Source organism: Pseudonaja textilis, chromosome 3, assembly GCF_049901715.1.
Source record: "Pseudonaja textilis isolate UNSWEBS1 chromosome 3, rPseTex1.2, whole genome shotgun sequence".
Lineage (NCBI taxonomy): Eukaryota > Metazoa > Chordata > Lepidosauria > Squamata > Elapidae > Pseudonaja > Pseudonaja textilis.
In genome coordinates this window covers 175,414,600-175,434,866 of record NC_141992.1, presented here as the reverse complement: position 1 = coordinate 175,434,866, position 20,267 = coordinate 175,414,600, and the positions used below count along the sequence as shown (strand labels likewise).

At 46.2% G+C, this 20,267-nt stretch overlaps 1 protein-coding gene across 1 annotated transcript in view; it reads left to right on the top strand.

Moving 5' to 3' along the window:
- The first annotated feature begins 1,461 nt into the window (after window positions 1-1,461).
- GDF6 (growth differentiation factor 6) overlaps window positions 1,462-20,267 on the top strand; it is a 28,586-nt gene continuing 9,780 nt past the window's right edge. Inside the window, exon 1 of the mRNA XM_087931532.1 lies at window positions 1,462-1,961. Coding sequence (XP_087787658.1) covers window positions 1,586-1,961 — 376 coding nt within the window. The 5' untranslated portion in view covers window positions 1,462-1,585. The remainder of the gene's footprint in view (window positions 1,962-20,267) is intronic.

The following is a 20,267-nucleotide window of genomic DNA, read 5'->3' as shown; positions in this document are numbered from 1 at the left end:
TGGCCTGTGTTTGTGACGGCTGCAGTGTGCTGGTCATGCAACCCCCTTTTGCATCCTTTTAACAAGCAAAGTCAGTGGGGAAGTCAGATTCACTTCACACCCATGTTACTGAGGACTGCAGTGATTCACTTAATAACTGTGACAAGAAAGGTTGTAAAATGGAGGCAAACTCACTTAACCCCTGGCTTGCTTAGAAATGGAAAGTTTGGACTCAATCGTGGTTGTAAGCCTAGAGTAGAGTAGAGTAGAATAGAATAGAGTAGAGTAGAGTAGAGTAGAGTAGAGTAAGGAATAGAATGGAATAAAATAGAATAAGGAACAGAATGGAATAGAATAGAATGGAATGGAATTTAGCCCTTTACAGGTAGCTGTAATGTAAATATAAAAGTTATATATAAAGCTACCTGTAAAGGACTACAACAGATTAAACAGATTTGTTTTTGAAGGCCTGAGGGGTTCCTGGCTGGGTCTCAGTTTAAAATAAGAAAACTCATCTGTTGTGTCCCTGCAACCAAAATGTGTTGACAGTGCTCATCATCTGGCTTGTGCAAAGGGTGTAATTCTGGTTTTCACAAGAAAAAAAATGATTCTTGACAAACGAATTTTTTTCCTTTTATGTACACTTATTTATTTTTATTTTATTTTATTTATTTATTTGATTTGTCAGTCACTTACAAGATAATAGGTATAAGTATAAACATGAGTAAGAATACAGGAAATAGGTACAAATAAATAGGGACAATAGGACAGGTATGTTAGATGGTACATTGAGAGCATATGCACCAAAACAAATTCCTTGTGTGTCCAATCACACTAGCCAATAAAGAATTCTATTCTATTCTATTCTATTCTATTCTATTCTATTCTATTCTATTCTATTCTATTCTATTCCATTCTATTCCTTTCCTTTCCCTATTCTATTCCATTCCATTCCATTCCATTCCTTATTCTATTCAGTTCTGTTTTGTTCTATTCTATTGCATTCCATCCCATCCCATCCCATTCCATTCCTTTCCCTATTCTATTCTATTCTATTCTATTCTATTCCATTCCATTCCATTCCATTCTATTCTATTCTAAAATGGGTGGGTTAAGAGTTAGGGTAAAGGGTAGGGAGGACTTTTTTTCTAGCACAACCTTCTCTACTTGGACTGCCATTTGTCAGAAATGGTGTAGGGTCTCCCGCTTGGGCAGGGGGGTTGGACTAGATGACCTACAAGGTCCCGTCCAACTCTGATTATCTGTATCTGTCTCTGTCTCTATCACAGCCCCCGGCGCTGTTTGGAGACCCGGCGGCCAGCTCTGCCTCAGGCCAACTACATCTTTACTCCCACTTCTGGGCGGGAGGCGTGGCCGCCACCGAGTTAAGGGCTGTGTCGTGGGGGGGGGGCGCGGCGAGGAGCGGGGGGCGTGTCCCGTCGGGGCTCTGGCCTCTCGCGCTGGGGACGCCGCGCCGCAGACGGCCGGAGGGAGCTGTGCCGGGCTGGGCTGGCCGCTCGCTGGTGCTGGCCGTGGGCGCCGAGCGAGGAGGCTGGGCGGAGCGGGCGGGCGGGCGCTTTGCTCCGGGCCAGCGCGCTCGCTCGCTATGAATGCGGCCCGGGCTCTGCTCTCCGCCGTGTTCCTCGCGGGTTTCTTCTGGGGGGATCTTCCCTGTTGCCAGCAGGCCACCATCCACCCCCTCCCCCCCGCCGCCGCCGCCGCCGCCGCCTCTGCGCCGTCTCTCCGGGAGTCCGGCAAGGGCAAGCGGAGCTGCCGGGAAGGCGGCGGCGCGTCCCGATCGGTTGGAGAGGAGGCGGCCAAAAAGGGACCGGCGGTCCCCCAGCCGCGCGTGGAGCCCCACGAGTACATGCTCTCCCTCTACCGGACCTATGCCATCGCCGAGAAACTGGGCATCAACGCCAGCTTCTTCCAGTCCTCCAAAGCGGCCAACACCATCACCAGCTTTGTGGACCGGGGCCGAGGTAAGAGGCTCAAGCACCGCGGCCGGGATTCTTCCCAAACCCTGCTCGGCCAGCCGGCTGGATCCGCGATCTCTCCCCCACTTTCCGCCCGATCTACGCGAGCCGGGGGTCTCCAACCTTGGGCACTTGAAGCCTGGAGGACTTCAACTCCCAGAATTCCCCAGCCAGCCAAGCTGGCTGGGGAATTCTGGGAGTTGAAGTCCTCCAGGCTTCAAGTGCCCAAGTTTGGAGACCCCTGGTATAACTTGGGCGCGCTCTAGTGCGCTTCCAGAGGTCGCGTCCCCAGGCACCTTTGCCAAAAGAGCAGCTAGGTCTCTAGCGCATCTGCAGGCTTTTACGCACCGCCACCCGGCCGGTTCTTTTTCTTTATCCGGGCCTGGGCCGGCCGGTAACCTCACCCACAGCTGCTCTCTGACCGCTTTGGGATGGGATGGGTGGGTGTGGAGTACAACAGCACCCATACTTCTTAGCCAAACAATAGGCTAAGCTGGCTGCGAGCGATGGAGGTCGTAAGCATAACGCGAATGGGAAAAACCCTCTGTGAACCTCTCTCTCTGTCCGGGGTGTGTGCAAGGTTCCTATTCGCTGGATCTCCTTGTCTGGGAGTCAGCTTTAGGATTCCTTGGGTGCAACGGTGCACCAAAAATGGGGCTTCCTTGAGCAGCAGCATATGCCTTTCGGAATAAGCACAGATACGACGGATTCTGGCGCTTGGTCCTAAAAAGCGCAGCGCCTTATTGGCTGACTTGTTCAGGATTGGGGCAAAGGAAAAAAGAAATAAAAAAAGCAACGCTAGGTTTCTTACACGCGGAAGCTTAGTCTGGCTCGAGTGCGCACTTTCCTGCTCCGCTTCCTTATTTTCACTAAGCCCGGTGGCACATTCACAGCGGCAGTAGTAGTGGCAGTAGTAGTAATGCAACTCTTTCAACTGCTCGGTCGAGAGTGGGAGTCGGCGAAGGTGCTTCGTCGGCGTTACCGGGAAAGGGTCCCGGTTCCCGACCTGCTTTCTTCGTTGTCTGGCCCCGATCCTGACGCCCATCCCTTTCTGCGCTTCGGTAAGAGGCAAGATTCTCTTTGCACCACGGGAGGCTGAATTCGACTTCGGCTCTTCCGACTTCGAAGGTTATGCCCAAGCAGGGAGGAGGAGTTTTAAAGCGCTTCTTTTTGGACAATTTTGCTTGTCTCGGCTTTTTTCGGGATGGACGGATGGATGGGGAAACCTTCCTTCCTTCCTTCTTTTCCTTCCTTCCTTCCTTCCTTCCTTCCTTCCTTCCTTCCTTCCTTCCTTCCTTCCTTCCTTCCTTCCTTCCTTCCTTCCTTCTTTCCTCTCCTCTCCCTTCTTCTTTCTTCTCTTTCCTGAATTGTAGAGATCAGGCGCAGTTTCTGAGATTCCAGTGTGAGGGCGGGAAGTCTGCGCAGACTAAACCAAATCTTGGGATCGCGTGTTGAGCGCTTATCTTGTGGGTTTTCTTTACTTTTTTGTGCTTCACCGGCTGACTTCTCCTTTGTAGGGAAAATAGAGAAATCTGCTCAGAAACCTCTGGGGATCTTTTGGGGCTCCACTTTGCCACGCTTAGCTGCGCCAACTATCAATTATCAGTTAATTAAACGGCTCTCCTGAGGAGTTGCGATTTCCTGAACCCTTTCCCCCCCACACCCACACCTTTCCTTCCCGCTCACCCATCTCCCCATTCTGATCCCCATCCTCTAGAGTCCAGACCTATAACGAGATCCAGGGTGAGATCCATGAGCCGTCCCGAAGGCTGAGATTCCGAATAAATAAAAGCGCTCTAGTTCCAAAGTATAAATTCTTTTAGGTCTCTGCGAATCATTGGGTCTCCGTCTAAAACAAGAAGGTGGTATCCTAAAACTGAAGGTGAGGTGGCTTTGAAACAACTTCATGGAGGGGAGGAGCTGAAGAGAGACGAATCCCTCTTCCTTTGAGAAGGGCATGGATTTGCCGCTTGCCTCTCTGTGCTGTTTATGGGGTCAAGCAGTAGTCCTTGCTATTACTTCACCATAGCATTCATTTTACACCACCTCTTGGTGTCCACAATGCTTATCACGCAGCTCCAAAATTCGATTGCGGTAATCCGGAAGAATTTCAGGAAGAATCCATTCAATTAGTTTGTCCAGCGGAGACCTCGGTGTACCCAGAAGGACTTGAGTAGTGGACTTGAATTTCGTCTCCTTGAAGATCCGTAAGAAAAAAATATATATTCGTAAGAAAGAAAATGGGGACTTTGGAAGAATCGGTTTTGCCCTCCTTCTGGGGAAGAGTTAAGCTCTCTTGGGAGCGCCAGCATTCTCTCTCTCTCTTTTTTTCTTCTCCTGGCAAACCTTGGATTTGTTGCTGGTGCCCATCAGTGGCATTTTAAGAATGGATTTCGCATGGACATATTTTTTGCAGGACTTCATAGGAAGGCCTTTGAAGCTGAGATGCTGCACTCACAGCCTAGCCCAGGAAAGGTTCGCCGCTCTCTTGCTTTTAATTACTGATAATTTCATTTCAAAGCTTCTCAACAACAACAAAAACAAAACAAAACACAGTTTCCTTGCTTTGCATTTTTTTATACGCTTGTTTTCATTCTTGCTTGCACAAATCACGCTGTTCCCAGTGCCCCTTCTTGGGAGCAAAACAAGATGGTACCCCGGGGTCTTCAGGACTAGGAAACTTGGGGGGGGGGTTGAGCAGGAAAAGAGAGGGAGGGAGAGAGGGAGGGAAGGCGTCCGCTCCCAAGCCTCCTGGTTGGACGGAGGGAAAGGCCTCCTCCCGCCCCCTGATTTTGATTTGATGTGTCAAGGCTGTGACCTGGCGCTGGAGCTTCTGAGCATTAAGTTCCTGATTGGAGTGGTTCAGCAACGCGATCTAATTGAGCGCTGCTGTCATAACAGATCAAATAAGTGTCTGGTCTGTCCTAATGAAGCGGGAGCTGCCGACAGCTCCAGATCAGTCCAAGACTCCAAGTCCCCGCGAAAGGGAAGACGCCCTCCGATGCGCCCCCCCCTCCCAACGCTTCCTCTTCATGTCAGTTTTTTTTAAAGCCCATCTCCCTCCAGGTTAGCCGCCTTAGTTCTTCCCTTCGGATGTTAATTGCTGAGACTGCTTATATTGCCCATGCTATTTTTTAAAGAGGCTCTTAAAAGTCCCCTTCTTGCAGCCTGTTTCCCTGCTTCCTGCAAATTCTCCAACCTCCCTTTGGAGCTGCGTGGGGAAATGGCTGAAGTGCCATTTCAAGAGACGAAGAAAAAGGCAAACTCCAGATCAGGTACTTTTGGCAGATGCTCCCGGGAGCAACAGCAACAAAAGCAGCAACCAGAAGGGTCGGTCTTATTTTATTTTATTTTATTTCAAAAGCGTCTTTCCGCGCTTCCCCAAAGTTTTCGAGTTGTAGAAGGTGGCTTTGTGATTAACAATGTTGGTTAAATCACACCGGGAGAGATGAAAAGCACAGTGCTCATTGGTTGCCTCAGCAGGTGGCAGCACCTGGCTGGCATTGCTTGCACTGAGAAGCTAAACAGGGGCAGATTTAGTTAGCGGTTGGGCAGGAAACCACTAAGCAATCCGGGGCTTCTGGCTAAAGCGGGAAGGCTGCCTGGGCACCACACTAGACAAAGACATCGGGCAAAGAAAACGAGCCCGGCTTGCCAGCTCCACCCAAATAAGTCTTCATTCTTCAACGCTTCTCCTCATGTCCTTTATGTTCAGCAAAAGAGCAAAAGCTCCCTGGCTTGTCAGTCCATTGCCTCCCTGCCCTTCGCCTCCGCTGGAGGAATCACCCGGGCCTGGCCAGAAGTGCAGCACTGCAGTTCAGTGGGCCGGTTACTTAGTCAGTTGTCCTCCAGACAGTGTGGGAAGAAGAACCATCCCAAGAAAGCAGAAGTCCCCAAACTTGGCAACTTTAAGACTTGTGGACTTGAAGTCCACAAGGCTTAAAGTTGCCAAGTTTGGGGACCCCCTTGCAATAAAGGCTCTGCGTGGCAATTGGGAACCGCGTTGGATCATATCGCGTTTCTCGGCTTCATGGATGTCGGTTGGAAGTTCACTTCAAATTAGGGGGATCGGGATGAGTGGGGGAAGCTGTGCTAGGGTAGATCCCCTCCAAGGCCTTTGGAGAAAATCCCAGGAATCTTGGGTTCCCCCTACTTGGCGCTGGAGGCTTGGTCGCGGCAAAGATACAGAGCTAAGGGGTGCTCTGAAGACCGGATCCTCCTTCATCACTGTAGTTCCCTGATCGACCCCCTGCCTTAGTCTTGGCTTGCTTGAAGCCAAGGGGTTGGGGGGGGGGGACTTTCTCATCGAGCTCTTACTTGTAAAATTGGCCTAAAGGACTGCAGTCTCCAGATTCTCTACTCCAGTCCAAGGAGGTCTGCTGCTTCCTAGCAGGCACCGGGTGGCAGGATGCCTTTGGCTGAAACTGCCATAGAGCAGAGCAGAGCAGAGCAGAACAGAATGTAGAACGTAGAATGTAGAATATAATAATATAAAATATAATAATATAAAATATAATAATATAATAATATAAAATATAATAATATAGAATATAGAATAGAATATAGAATACAGAATATACAATATACAATATAGTAGACTATAGAATAGAATAGAATATAGAATATACTGTAGAATATAGAATAGAATACAGAATAGAATATAGAATATAGAATAGAATATAGAATAGAATATAGAATATACTGTAGAATATAGAATTGAATAGAATTCTTTATTGGCCAAGTGTGATTGGACACGCAAGGAAGTTGTCTTGGCGCAAATGCTCTCAGTGTACACTAAAGAAAGGATACTTAATAGCTGCCAGGATCTTCAACCCGCCTCACCCATTACCCAAAGAGTCTAAGGCGGAAGGGTTCAGGGGTGCCTTTAAGGATAGCAGGTTGCACCAAAACGTGGTGTGTGTGTGTGTGTGTGTGTGTGTGTGTGTGTGTGTAGGAGTGGGCTTAAAAACCGGTGCTAAATTTCAGAAATTGGGGCGGGGCGGGGAGTAAACGGTAAGCTTCCGGTTTACCTCCGGGCAGTTGGGTGTGTACAGCCGTCTAGTTAAGTCTCAAAAGCAGAGGCCCCTTTTTACTCTGCCCTCCTAAAATCCTATGGGACGCCCTCATTCTCCCAATACTACCTTGGCTGGCGCAAGAAACCTGCATCCTTGCGCTTTTTTCTTCCGCGGGTTGGGGTTATTTGAAAGTAAAGCGCTTGGCTTTTCTTTTCCCCTCCGTGGAAGTGTGTGTGTGTGTGTGAGAGAGAGAGAGAGAGAGAGAGAGAGGGAGAGAGATTCGTGGCTGGTTTGGGGTTCTCGCCATGAGAGAGCAAAGCGGGTTGACGCGTTTGCTAGGATAGAATAAGCCAGCCTTTTCCAACAGCGTATCCACCGGCTAGGTTGAGATTTCAATGCCATTATTCCCAGCCCGTTGAATGTCATTCTAGATAGAGGACACCAGGGCGGAGCAGCAGACTCCTTTGTCCTGGACCAGATTCACCCTGAACTGAAGGGATCCGAGCTGGGAGACGTTCTCCGGCAGCTGCTCTTGGACGTCTTGAGGCGGAATGGGTGGGCGACACTTCCCTTCCCTTCCCCACGGTTGGGGCTGGTGCCTGACGGGTTTCTAAGGGGATCCTTGCACTGGCCGGTGGGGCCTTCTTGACCGCGCCTCCTCTCCAGTCACCGTGATGGTTGCGTGCAGTTCTTGAAGTGACCTTGAGGTCTGTTGAACGGGGCCTTTTGTGAAGAACGCAGTGGAGATCAGAGGGCCGGAGTGGGGCAGAAGACCCCAAATAGAGCAAGGAAGTAGAAAATCGGGGAGAAGAGAACATAATAGAAGAGTCCTTCTTATTCTCCACCCCACCACCCTCCATCCTCCCATGGATCGCTTCTGGACCCAAGACTAGGAACCAGTCAAGTAGCTGGCCCGTCTGTAGCGCGGGCATTGTTGAGCCGAATTTAAGCTGGCTGATTTGAGTGTAAGCCTCCTTCAGATGGGTAGAGCGTATTCCGAACAAGTGAGCCCTGTTTATACTTCGATAGAAGACCAGTTGAAACTGGTAGGCCTTCTGTCCTTCTCAAGGGGGTCACGCTGCGGGCAACTGCCCTTGGTAGTAAGTGCGTGGGACCCCGCCTACACTTTTTGGAGCAGGGTGGAGGGCAAAAAGAATTTGCCACGCGATCAGCATGTCCAGGCTTGCCCGGAATTAGGGTTGGGGGTAGAGGTGCCTGGGATCGTTCCGGAGTGGTGTCTCCAGGAGTGGGAGGGTGGGGAGGGTGAGTGTGGACCGATTTGCGTCAACAAATCTTTTCCTCTTTCTTTCTTTTTCGCTTCCTTTGGGGCTTTTATTTTTGTTTTTCTGGGCTGCCTCGAAATATTGAGCTCAGACATCAAACGTAGCAATTTTAGGATGCGTGGACTTCAACTCCCAGAATTCCCCAGTCAGCATTTAAGTTAAACCTCTTAAAAGTTCCCACTGGTGTGAAGTGTTGCGCCTGCCTATGCCCAGAATCAGTCTTGGAAAACTTGTTTCATTCAGACCAATATTGGGGCCTCGGAACCTACCATGTCAAGAAAAGTCACCCCAGAAATTTAGGTTTGCACAGCGATCAACTAAAACAGGGATCCCCAAACTTGGCGACTTTAAGACTTGTGGAGTTCAAGTCATCTGGGCTAAAATGTTGCTCAAATGTTGCTCGTTTGTGGGGTACTCTACTGGGGGGGACGGACTGAAACACCTGCTCCTTCCCAAAGCCCAGCTGTTTGGGCAACGCGGACTATTGTCTCACTTCGATTTCCTGGCCTGGCCTTCACCTCTGAGAGTTGGGGAGGCCTCGATGACCAGTACCCACGAAGTTCGTTCAGAAGGCTGCGTAGGTTCCCAAGGGAAGCCAGCGCTTTGTAAACGAAGCCCCTTCTTAATCCGATCCTATCTCTCTTGCCTTCCCTGGGCGCTTCCTTCCAAATTCTTGGGGACGCAGAGAGGCAGGGCTTTTGAGTACCGCTCGCCTGAGAAGAGGCCGTTTCGCGGGGTTCAGGGTGGGTTTCTTTGCAGGCGGAGATTTCCGTTCGCAACGACCCCCGTTCCGTCAAGAGGGAAAAGGTGATTCAGGGCAGGTTGGAGATCTTCTCCGCTGATCGATTAGCTCTTCGGCCAGCGATGTACCTCTGCCCAACTATTCTGAAGGAGCAACGTAGCTGAGAGGCTACTTTCGCCACAACTCTTATGCCATAGCCCTTTACCCAATTTCATTCAAGCAGGCGTTAGACTACCACTCCCATCAGTCCCAGCCAACAGCCTCCAAACTGAAGGGAGGGAGGGACAGAGGAGAGAGAGGGAGGGAGGGAGAGAGAAATTGGTGTTCCTTTTAGACTTTGTCAAGCCAGGTTGTTTCAATTCCATTTTTAAATGGTGAGCCCAACGCTGTGAAGCCATATATCACCCTGGCGCCAGGTATGCCTAAAAAAGCAACTGCACCGTTTTAAACCACCCTGGAGAATGAGGTGCGTGTGAGTGTGTGTGTGAAAGGGAGGGAGGGAGGGAGAGAGAGAGAGAGAGAGATTCAGATATTCAGAGCAACCCACCTCACCGCTCCCAACTAGGCGCCCTTCTCTGCTGGGATTCCCTCCCGCCCCTCTTTCTCTTAAATGCAGGACGGGGGAGCGAGGCTGTGGGAGGGGAGATCTTTAGCGGCGCGTTTCCAGGAGCCGCCGGTCTCCCGATTTGCGAGTATCGCACGTACGAGAAAAGATCCCTTTGTTTATAACTGTATTTGGAGACAGAAACGAGTTTAAACAACGAAGGAACGGGGTGTGAGTGTTTTTCTTTTTTCTTTTTTTCTTTTTGGTTTTATTTCACCCGAATAGTCTACGCCAATCAGGTCTGTTAAAACTCATTAATTAATTAATTAAATAAATAAGGAAATAAGGAAATAAATAAAATTAACTAAATAAATAAACTTAACTGGATTAAATAAAATAAATAAAGTTAACTAAATAAATAAAATAAATAAAAATAATCAATAAATAAATCTTAGTTGAAAAAGAAGGCGCTGGCTCCTTTTCGCTCTGAGCGAAGGAAAGAAAAAAAAGACCTGGGGAGAAGGAAACGGTGTTGGCGAACGGCGAAGCACCTGCTGCTCCCACCAAGCGCTCGGCTTTTAAAAGTCAAAGCCCGGTCCCGTAAGCTTCCCTTTCAGGCCGGATTGCACCCACCCCGAGGCTCCCTTCCTGGGCATTTCCCCGAAAGGACGAAGAAGCTGGAGGGCGACAAACCGCCCCTCTTCTCAACGCTGCGGCCCCGCGCCCGATCCCTAAGCGCCTCGATTCCTCCTGAAGCCGCCTTGAATTCAGGCCGTGTCTGAATTCTTGGAGACCGTTTTGCGGGCTGCAGTTTTCCGATGCGGTCTTACTCTTCTTTCCCCATAGCGCGAGCGCGCCCGAAGTCGGTGGGGTTTCTTTCTAAAATATGTGCCTTTCAACTTCTTGGGCAAACTGCTTAGGCAGCTGCTTTGTCGTCTGACTGATACCTAATTCAGATTTATGATTCCTCCGCCTCCCCCGCCTTTCTTTTCCTTTTCCAAAAGTGTAAGATCAACGTGGAGCTGCCCCAACCGTCTTTGGTGGGCCAGCGAGGCTCCTGTCAGAGAAACTGAATTCGAGAAACTGAGGCCTGTTCTTCTTTGGTTGACTCTCACTGGTTTGAATCCGCGGGGATTTGAGAGGCTTTGGCCTTTGAGGCTGGTCTTTGAAGTTTTTTCCTTCTGAAACGGCCCAACTAGCCAGGATTTATTATTTGATGCCTCTACTGGTCTTGCTTGGCTTCGTTTTTCGCTAAGACTATAGGTATCTATAGGAGACAGTGTATTGTGATTAGCGGGAAGGTATCAATAAAGATTCTCTTAATCAAAGAAGTGACGCTTTCAATTCTCCCGCCAGCTTCAGTTTTACACACACACACACACACACACACAGAGAGAGACGCACGCACCCATTAAAGGAAGGTACAATTTAACGGTATGGAAACTTGGGGACGGTGCTTTAGATATATTTAATTCATCCTTAAACCTTCGGTTCCTCTACTGCGGACACAAGATGCAGAAGTTTGAGGAAGGAAGGAAGGAAGGAAGGAAGGAAGGAAGGAAGGAAGGAAGGAAGGAAGGAAGGAAGGAAGGAAACGGAGGGAGGGAGGAAGGAAGGAGCAAAACGGATTGCAATGAAGAAACTGCATATTTTTCTGTTGGCACTTTAGCTGTGGAAAGAATGAATTTATCAAACCTCCTTGTGTTTTTTTTTAATTAATGGAGATCCTTCAGTCAAATCTTGCGTGATCCACCCCTTCCTTTTTGTTTGTTTGTTTCCTGCTTTGGCAAGTGACAATGATCCGGGAAAAGGAAGTGCCCTTTGGTAGCTTTGGGCTTTGCTTCCCTGGAGAAGGGCTCGGCAGCCTGTTATCTTGGTCCACCCTCCCGCTCCTTCTCTGGGCGGGGGAAGTTCCCCAGTCGCCCTGCTCCAAAGGCCCACCGGCCCGAATCTATCAGCTTCCGGTGCTGGTGCATCCCCTTGTTTGGAGATTTCTGTCCGGAGAGAAGTCAGTCCAGAAGCTGGCCAGAAGCCTAGAGTTCGGCGGCGTCTTCAGGGGGCTCGAGCGAGCAGGTCTCTTTCAATGAGTCCAGGATGGGGAAGAAAGAGAAGGCTTCTCCATCAGGCGTCCTACGGCGGTAGAAAGGATTCCTAAGTCACCTTCCTACACCCCGTGCGGAATGTTTTCTTTTTCTACATGGAGTCTCCTATGACTTATGACAACTCACGGCAGAAATCCTAAGGACGTGAGAGAAACGTTGACACCGTTGTATAACTAGAGCTGATATGCTAGTCTTCTACCCACGGGGAGTCAATAGGCTGTTAACTCTGAAAAACCCGATCTCCCCTCGTTTCCAGCTGCCTAGTTCGGCGATCCTCCTTCTCCAAATATTAAATGTACCTCCTAAGCTTTTCTTCCACTGAAGCTCCGCCAAGACTTACTGGCAGGAAGGGCGTGAATTGGGGGGAAAGGTGGAGAAGAGCCCTTTCCAACAAGCCGGCGGTATTCTACATAGAGCAGAGAAAATAGCACAGATGTTAGCAACAGCAGCCTTTCGCTCCTCCGAATCTAGGAAAAGCTTAAAAATAGCAGAGGTCTTTCTTCTCTCAACAATTGGAGAGAAAAGAGGAAATCAGTGCTGACAGTTGTTATTGCGAGAGATTTTTAGAAAGGAGAGAAGACGTTTGAGGGAAGTAGCCTCGTATTCGCAGGGATTGTCTCTGTCTCTGTCTCTCTCTCTATCTATCTATCTATCTATCTATCTATCTATCTATCTATCTATCTATCTATCTATCTATCTATCTATCTATCTATCTATCTATGCATCTCTTCCTCTCTCTCTATCTATCAGATATCTATCTATCTATCTATCTATCTATCTATCTATCTATCTATCTATCTATCTATCTATCTATCTATCTATCTCTCATCATTATCTATCTATCTATCTATCTATCTATCTATCTATCTATCTATCTATCATCTCTCTATATCTATCTATCTATCTATCTATCATCTGTCTATCTATCTATCTATCTATCTATCTATCATCTATCTATCTCTGCATATCTATTTATGTATCCATCCATCCATCCATGTATCATCTCTCTCTCTATCATCTATCTATCTATCTATCTATCTATCTATCTATCTATCTATCTATCTATCTATCTATCTATCTATCTATCTATCTATCCCTCTTCACCTATCTATCTCTGTATCTATCTATCCCTATTTTCCTATCAATGTCTATCTATCTATCTATCTATCTATCTATCTATCTATCTATCTATCATCTATCTATCTATCTATCTCTTTATCTATCTATCTTTATCTATCTATCTATCTCTCTCTATATCTATCTATCTATCTATCTATCTATCTATCTATCTATCTATCTATCTATCTATCTATCTATCTATCTATCTATCTATCTATCTATCTATCATCTATCTATCTACCTATCATCAATCTCTCTCTCTCTCTCTCTCTCTCTCTCTCTATCCATCCATCCATGTATCATCTCTCTCTCTCTCTATCATCTATCTATCTATCTATCTATCTATCTATCTATCTATCTATCTATCTATCTATCTATCTATCTATCTATCTATCATGTATGTATCTAGTTGGACAGGGGAAGGTATTTCTAAGCTTTTCCTCCATTGAACATCTGTTCATTCGTCTCAAAGATTCTGTAACTTTACCAGAGATGATACAATATATTTCCTGGTCCGGTTAGAACAGATATTATGTGTGTCTGGTGGAAAATAAATGTGCCGCTTTCCCTCGCTGGCTGGTTCACCCCCGAGCCCTGTCTGCTTCTGCCCTCTTCCAGAAAGGGCCGTTGTTGCTTTGCAGGCCACCTTCCCCTTTGCCTGGTAACTTAGCTTCCTTAGGGCAACTTTCAAGGTGGCATTTTAAATCACGTGTTTTGGGGGGGGCCGGGGAGATTTCCACTAGCGGGAAACTTACTTGTGACGGCGAGCAGATTTACAGCCGCTTCGAAATGAGACGATGGGAGGAAAACGCGCTCCCCTTGACGTGTCTTTTCTTTGCCAAATAAATATAGCACTACTTTAAAAGGCAGAAATCCAATACTAATATGAATAGTGCACTTTTTCCTTGGGGAGGGCAGTATCATGCAAACCAGATTAGGGCGCTCTAGGTCTCAGCAGTCGGGAGCGGGGGCGGGGGCGGCGGGAGGGAACTACCTCCCCTGGTCGCGGCTGTTACCGTAAAAGGCCGCGGCGTTTCTTTTACCAGTCACTACGAAGAGCCCCGACGGGGCTTTCGAGACGCTTAATGGGAAGCGAGGCTGGGAAAGGCCCTTCTCCAGAGGCGGCCGGTTCTTTCGCCGCATTTTGAGCTTCGAGGAAAAGGGGAGCCAAGAACTCAAAGCGCAGGCAATGCCAAGGCATCCTCCACTCCCGAGGGTCGTGAAAGGGAAAGGCCATCGAAGAGGAATAAAACGTCGAGGTCTGGGCATCTGGCATTCCAGTAAACTGGCATCTCCAGCGGGAGTGGGCCTCGAGTGCCTTTGATTAGAACGACGTCCGTGGAGGGAAGGAAGGTGCGAGCGAGCGGAGCAGGAACCTTTAGCGCTAGTCCTTTGCCATCCATTTGATTTAAGGATAAAGTTATCCCAAGCCTTGCCTTTTCTTTGAGAAAAGCGAGCAAGCGACTGGAATGAGGTGGCTTGCCAGCTAGGCTCTCAGCCAGTTGTGGTGAGGCCCCTCAGGGTACAAGGAAACCCTGCAAATTAACTCAAAGAGAAAGGCAGCTAATATGTATTTTAAATGATTTAATTCTAGTACTGGGGCAAAATACCACCTCCTCTGTAAAGAAAAAAAAAAAACAGACCAGAAACTAGCAGTGGAATCTTGTATTTTCTACATGGGGGTGGGGGTGAAATATGAAGTTCAATGAGGCTTATGCTCAAGCCGCTGTGTGTAGAGGACTAAAACAAATATTTTTCCCCCCCTTCCTTTTTAGTAGTTGAAAATATAGGGGCGGACTGGAACATCTCAGAGAAAAGACAGTTTGGAGAAGTTTTGCTAAGGATTAATTTCTTCAGGAAATACTGTTATAGAAATATTATTTTTATCCCCACCCTTCCATTAACCATAAGCTTGCCTTGGGTTGGAAAGCAGAAACACTTATGGAAGGAGACAAAAGGGATTCCAGTAGGGAATTGAAAAAACATTCCAACATCACCCTTGAGATGTTCAAGATGTTCAAGGAATGAAGATATTTGCCCACAGTTAATATATCCATGGAGCAACTTCAGTTGTAATTGATGCTGCTATCTCAACTGGTATTAAAGGCTCAGTTCTATGAACTATTGAAAAATGAAGGCAGGAGTTCACCCTTCATTGAGTTTATGCAGAATTAAGTTTCATCCAACAAAACATGATTGACTTTCTCTGTTCTCACAATGTGTAGTGGGGGAAAGTTGTTAGCAGGTCATTGTTTATGGCATCTGTCTGAAGAGCTTTTGGATTGAGAGGAGGGAAAGCAGGAGGGAGAGGTCAAGTTGGAAATGTATCTCGTGAAAAATTAAATGTCTATGGCTTGCTTAAAACGTTTCTCCCCAAATTCTCCAAGGATGGGCCACAAATGTAAATACAAATTGTTCCAAACGTACTTCCTTGAAATTAAGCTTCTTTGCCGTCCCCGAGATGTCCTAACTCGAATCTCTGCTTAGTTTACAGATTTGTATCTCAATTATTTCTGGGTAGAAGATGACCATGATGGTAGATGAGCAGCAAAATAAAATGCTGGCATAAAATTATATTCTGCTGAAGCGTGGAAACTTCATCTTCACTCTTAGAATTAAGGAGTACGCATGCTCACTCAGAAGGAAGCAACGTTGGCTTTCTCTGTGACAGTATGAAACCTTAGTTAGACTGGGGGGAAAACCAGGATAGAAAGTATTGATGCTTCTGAATCTTAGAATTGAAGAAGATTCCTGGAAATACCATGAACAGCAAGAAAGGAAGGAAGGAAGGAAGGAGGAAGGGAGAGAGGAAGGAAGGAATACATCACAGAACAAATCAGAGTTCTTACTTGAAGCTTCAACTGTCTTATTTTGGACAATTATGCTAGCTGTCTGGACAAGTCTGTAATGCTGGGAAAGGTAGAAGGAAACAGAAGAAAAGGAGCACCAAAAGCAAGGTGTCTAGGCTTGATTACAGCAAAAATGGGTGCACTATGGATAGATTTGAAGAGCCAGCTTGGAGACAAATCACCCCAGCAAGGCCTATCTACATGGTCAACCTCAACCAGATGACACAGATTCAATCAGCAATCAATCAATCAATCAATCAATTGCAGTGCTGAATTCAGGGACTGACTGCTGATTCAATCTTGAGTAGGATCAGATTACAAAACTGATAGGTAGGAAGAGCTGCGCTGAATTCAGGAGGAATTACTACTTCAGACTAAACCTACAAAGGGTGAAAAGAAACCAGCACCCCTCGATTCCCCTGTGGGCAGCAGGCCGTTCTAAATTTACCAGAATGAAGTGTCTCACAACTTCAGAGGAATCCAGGGTATCCAAAGAAGTTAAGCGAAGGAGGGTGGGAGTGCAGTGGGGGAGCAAGGCAGGGCGGGGAAGGAGAGACTCGCCAAGGCGAGAATTATGGTATGATGTCATTTTAACATGTTAACTAGGATTCCACCAAATAAATCATATGTATTTCCAGCCGCCCTTAAGCTACTTTCTTGCAAGCAGGGTCAACTGAAATAAATGGAATGTAATTCTGCCTTAGTGGATTTAGGAATAAAAGAGTAGAGATCTCTGTTTTACATACATACACACACACACACACACCACTTTTAAAGGAGTCACAATGGTATTACAGCCAAGGGCTGCATTTTAGATCATGGGTAATGAATAATCATGGGTAATTCGCCTGAGTGAAAACAGAGGCCAGACCAGCCTGGTTTCAAGTTGATGCCCTCCAGGTATGTTGTGAATACATGTACCAGAATTACTAACTCTGGGATTTTCTGTGTGAGAATTCTGGGATTTGAAGTCTCAACCAGGCCCCTTTTAAGTTTCTGACCTTAAGAAAACCAGAAACAGAATGTCCATCATGCATGCCTTTCTCACTTTCTTATTCTTTTTGCACCCTACCCCATTTTGTTTTTCCATTGTCTTTACTGTTTCCACAGATTCTATAGGATGTACATACATTTTCAAAAACTGCAGTTTATGCAAGATGTTTGTTTGGTTGCTAACTGGGTCTTATTCTTTTTACTTTTTATCACAAAATAAATTGTTGGTGTTAACCTGTGAAGTTGTAGGGGGTTAGAGGTCTGACTGATGGACAGGCAGTTTTATTATGAACTATCCCGACAATGCATTCTCCAGGAGAGACCTCTTGGAAGAGCTGTCCCAGTTCCTTCATTAGAGGCTCAGTTATCAGGCACGAGGGGGAGGGGCACTTCTCCTGCATTGGATTCAAGTGTTGACCTCTCATGCTACTTTGGCTCTCTGGGTATTTACAAAATCGGACACAATTTTCCCCAGGCGGTTTAAATATCCAAGTTTTAGCTTGCTTTTTACATTTGTAATAGTTTGCATTGAGTTAAGTGCTAGTTTGAGCAGAAGGGGAGAGAATAAATAAATAACAGGCTACATGAGATTTATCTACTGAATACAATAATTTAATAAAAAGGGAGCTTGAAGGGATTGTCACATTACTGAAATTGCTCCAGTGAGTTTGTTTTAACTCATTGCTTTTCTTGCCCTGAGTGAAAATTTTAAATCCATCAGCCATTTCAAATATTGTTCTGTATTCTGTACAGTGGTAGATTGTGTCTGCCATGTCCAATCCTTTATATATCTGTCTTGTAGATAAAAAGTTGGTTATCTCCTTATCCCTTTCCTCCTATCTCATAGCGGTAGAAGTAGAACAGTTACCACAAGTCTGTGAGTTCAGGCAAGAGTGAAGAAACCTCCCCCAAGCCATCGAGGATCAATTTAGTGACCAATCAGGATTACAGATGTGGTCATGTGACATGGACTACATTTCCCAGGATACCTTAGCTACATTTACCATGATGCATTCCCTTAAGGGGACAGCTCACAATTGCTAACTAAATATCCAGTTCCCATACACTGGGTGGGCAGCACAAATATTGAACCCAAATTTAGATTCTCCTTTCTGGGACTAAGTCCAGGGCCTGAGCCATTGGTCCCTCCCTCTATACCAGTAATGGCTAACCCTTTCCACATTGCATGCCAAAAGTATGTGCATGTACTCATGTGCATGTGCTCGCATGCCTGCACCCATGATGCAATGCACGTGCGACACCTCCTGCCCCCTGCACATCGGCATGAGACCCCCTGCACACGTACCACATGCCTCTGCACATGCGTGTGTGACCCCCCCTGCACCGCATGACTCTGCAAATGTGCATGCACCCCCTGCACGCCACATGCCTCTGTGCATGCACGCACATCTCCCACGTGCATGTCTCCTCTTGCGCATGCACGGCAGATACCCGACAATCAGCTGGCTGGCGAGGGCGCACACACATGCCAGTGGTGGGATTGAATTTTTTTTTACTACTGGCTATGTAGGCGTGGCTTGGTGGGCGTGGCACTTCTGGCACGCGTGCCATAGGTTCGCTATCACAGCTCTATATATACAAAATCTAAGAAAATCTAAATCCAACTTCTGAGAATAGCAATAATGCAGTCCAATTATAGGATTTTTCTCTGGTGATATATATATTGGCATTCATTTCAGTGCTGTTCCTCAACTTCTGTATTCAAAAAACCTCTTATTATGTTGGATGAGGTTTATTCTGAGATAATGTGATGAGATTACAACTTCAGATGACCAAACGAGCCACTTATGAGCAGTTTTTGAAGTAAGCCTAGCAAAAGTCCCTGTCTTCCAATATAGAGCTATTTTACTCGTGTCATGTGGAACCACATTTCCAAAGTTTTAAGGGATTGGTCCTCCCCTTTCTCTTTATCCATCTTATCAGCAAACTATGTCAAAAACAGCAAAAAATTAAATTATTTCCAAAGATTTTGTTCAATGTCTTTAAACAAACATCTTGTTTCATTTATGGATTCAGCTATGAATCTTAGCACATGAGAGAACAAAACTCGTATTAGTCCAGCTGGATGCAAATCAGGTCATCTGAAACATTATTGGAATTTGAAACAGACCAAAAAAATTCAGTGTTGTTTTTTAGTGCCTGTTATGTCGTTTTAATCCATCTGCCTACTTAACCACCGATACAATTGAAATAATCTTAGCCATGGGCAGCCATAGGGTGGGCAAGGTGACAGAAAATGGCAGGACCCTGCATACATGTCACCATTTTGACCTAACCTTGGTTCACTACAGATGCCAATGGTCTCGGCCTTTATAATCTGCTTTAAAAATATTGAACTTCCTTAAGCTCTGTTTGGGACAGCCAAAGGAATGAATAAATGAGGATAGATGAGGCCAACCAAAGGCAATTCAAGAGTTAGGCCCTTGCTTCATTTTCAATTTACATTGGCATCAAATTGTCCTGGCAACCCTTCACATGACTCCAGCTTTATTTTTCTCTGAGCCAAAAATTAAAGCAGTTTTGTTCCATTTCTCCACATTCTCAATTTAACTAGTTTTTCCTGCTTGAGCTGGCAGAGTCTCACCGCAGTTACAAGCTGTGCAAAATCCACAAAACACCACTCCTTTCTGGGAAGTGAGGTCAGATGACCTGCTCCTGGGAGTTGCCACAAATGTACCTTCTCCATATGAGGAAATGTGGTCATGTTCTCTAACTTCTGCCTGTCAGACTTCCACAACTCAGCATTTGGCCTGGATCTAATTGGGGATTTGGCTAATACCTTCTTTTTCTAGGGTTCTCCCCACCAATTGTGTATTATTGATTGACCCATTTCTACAATAGGCCTAAGGTGGAATTGTGTGGGCAATTATGACACAATTATGTGTCTTGCTATTATTGCATAATCATATGCGATTTTGAACCACATTTATAAACAGCTGCTGCTTTCCAAGCCTCTTAGACTTTAACTCCCATCACTCTACCACCACCTCTCTCTGGGGATGATGGGACATAAAGAATGCATTTAGAGGATGCAAAGCTAGGAAACCCGAGAGGCTTACTGATAAAAACAGAGCAGCAGATAAAAAGCACCAATGCTTCGCCTGTTCATATAGGAGAATTGAAGAAACTGTAAAATGGCATCAGGATAGATGCATTGTCCTGCCATTTCATGTTGTAAGATCCTGATTTGTGCATATTTTCATGCCAACAGGTGACTTCTTCTAACAGGAAGAGTGGCATCATTGGAGGGAGATTAATATACACCGCTACTAGCAGGATACTGATGAGTTATTCTCCAGTGTCAGCCATGAAATATTGTTACACATGCTAATGAGGACTGCATAGTTAGGCACTGAGTTGTTACAGGTTTACAGATACAGAATCAATCCATCTTTGTCAAAACATCAGAGGTATATAACATATGATGTCCATCATTCACAGGCACCAAAACCAGACAGAGAGCCAGCATACCTTATACTTACATAATTGTACATATTTTGCATTTTTTACTTTGATAATTAGATACATGCAGTGAGCAGTCTATTAATTCTTCAAAACCAGGCCATGTAAAACTTTCTAAATTGTGTAACAACTATTACTACCTGTTCCTTCATAATACATTGTTGTAAATCCCCCAGAGTCTC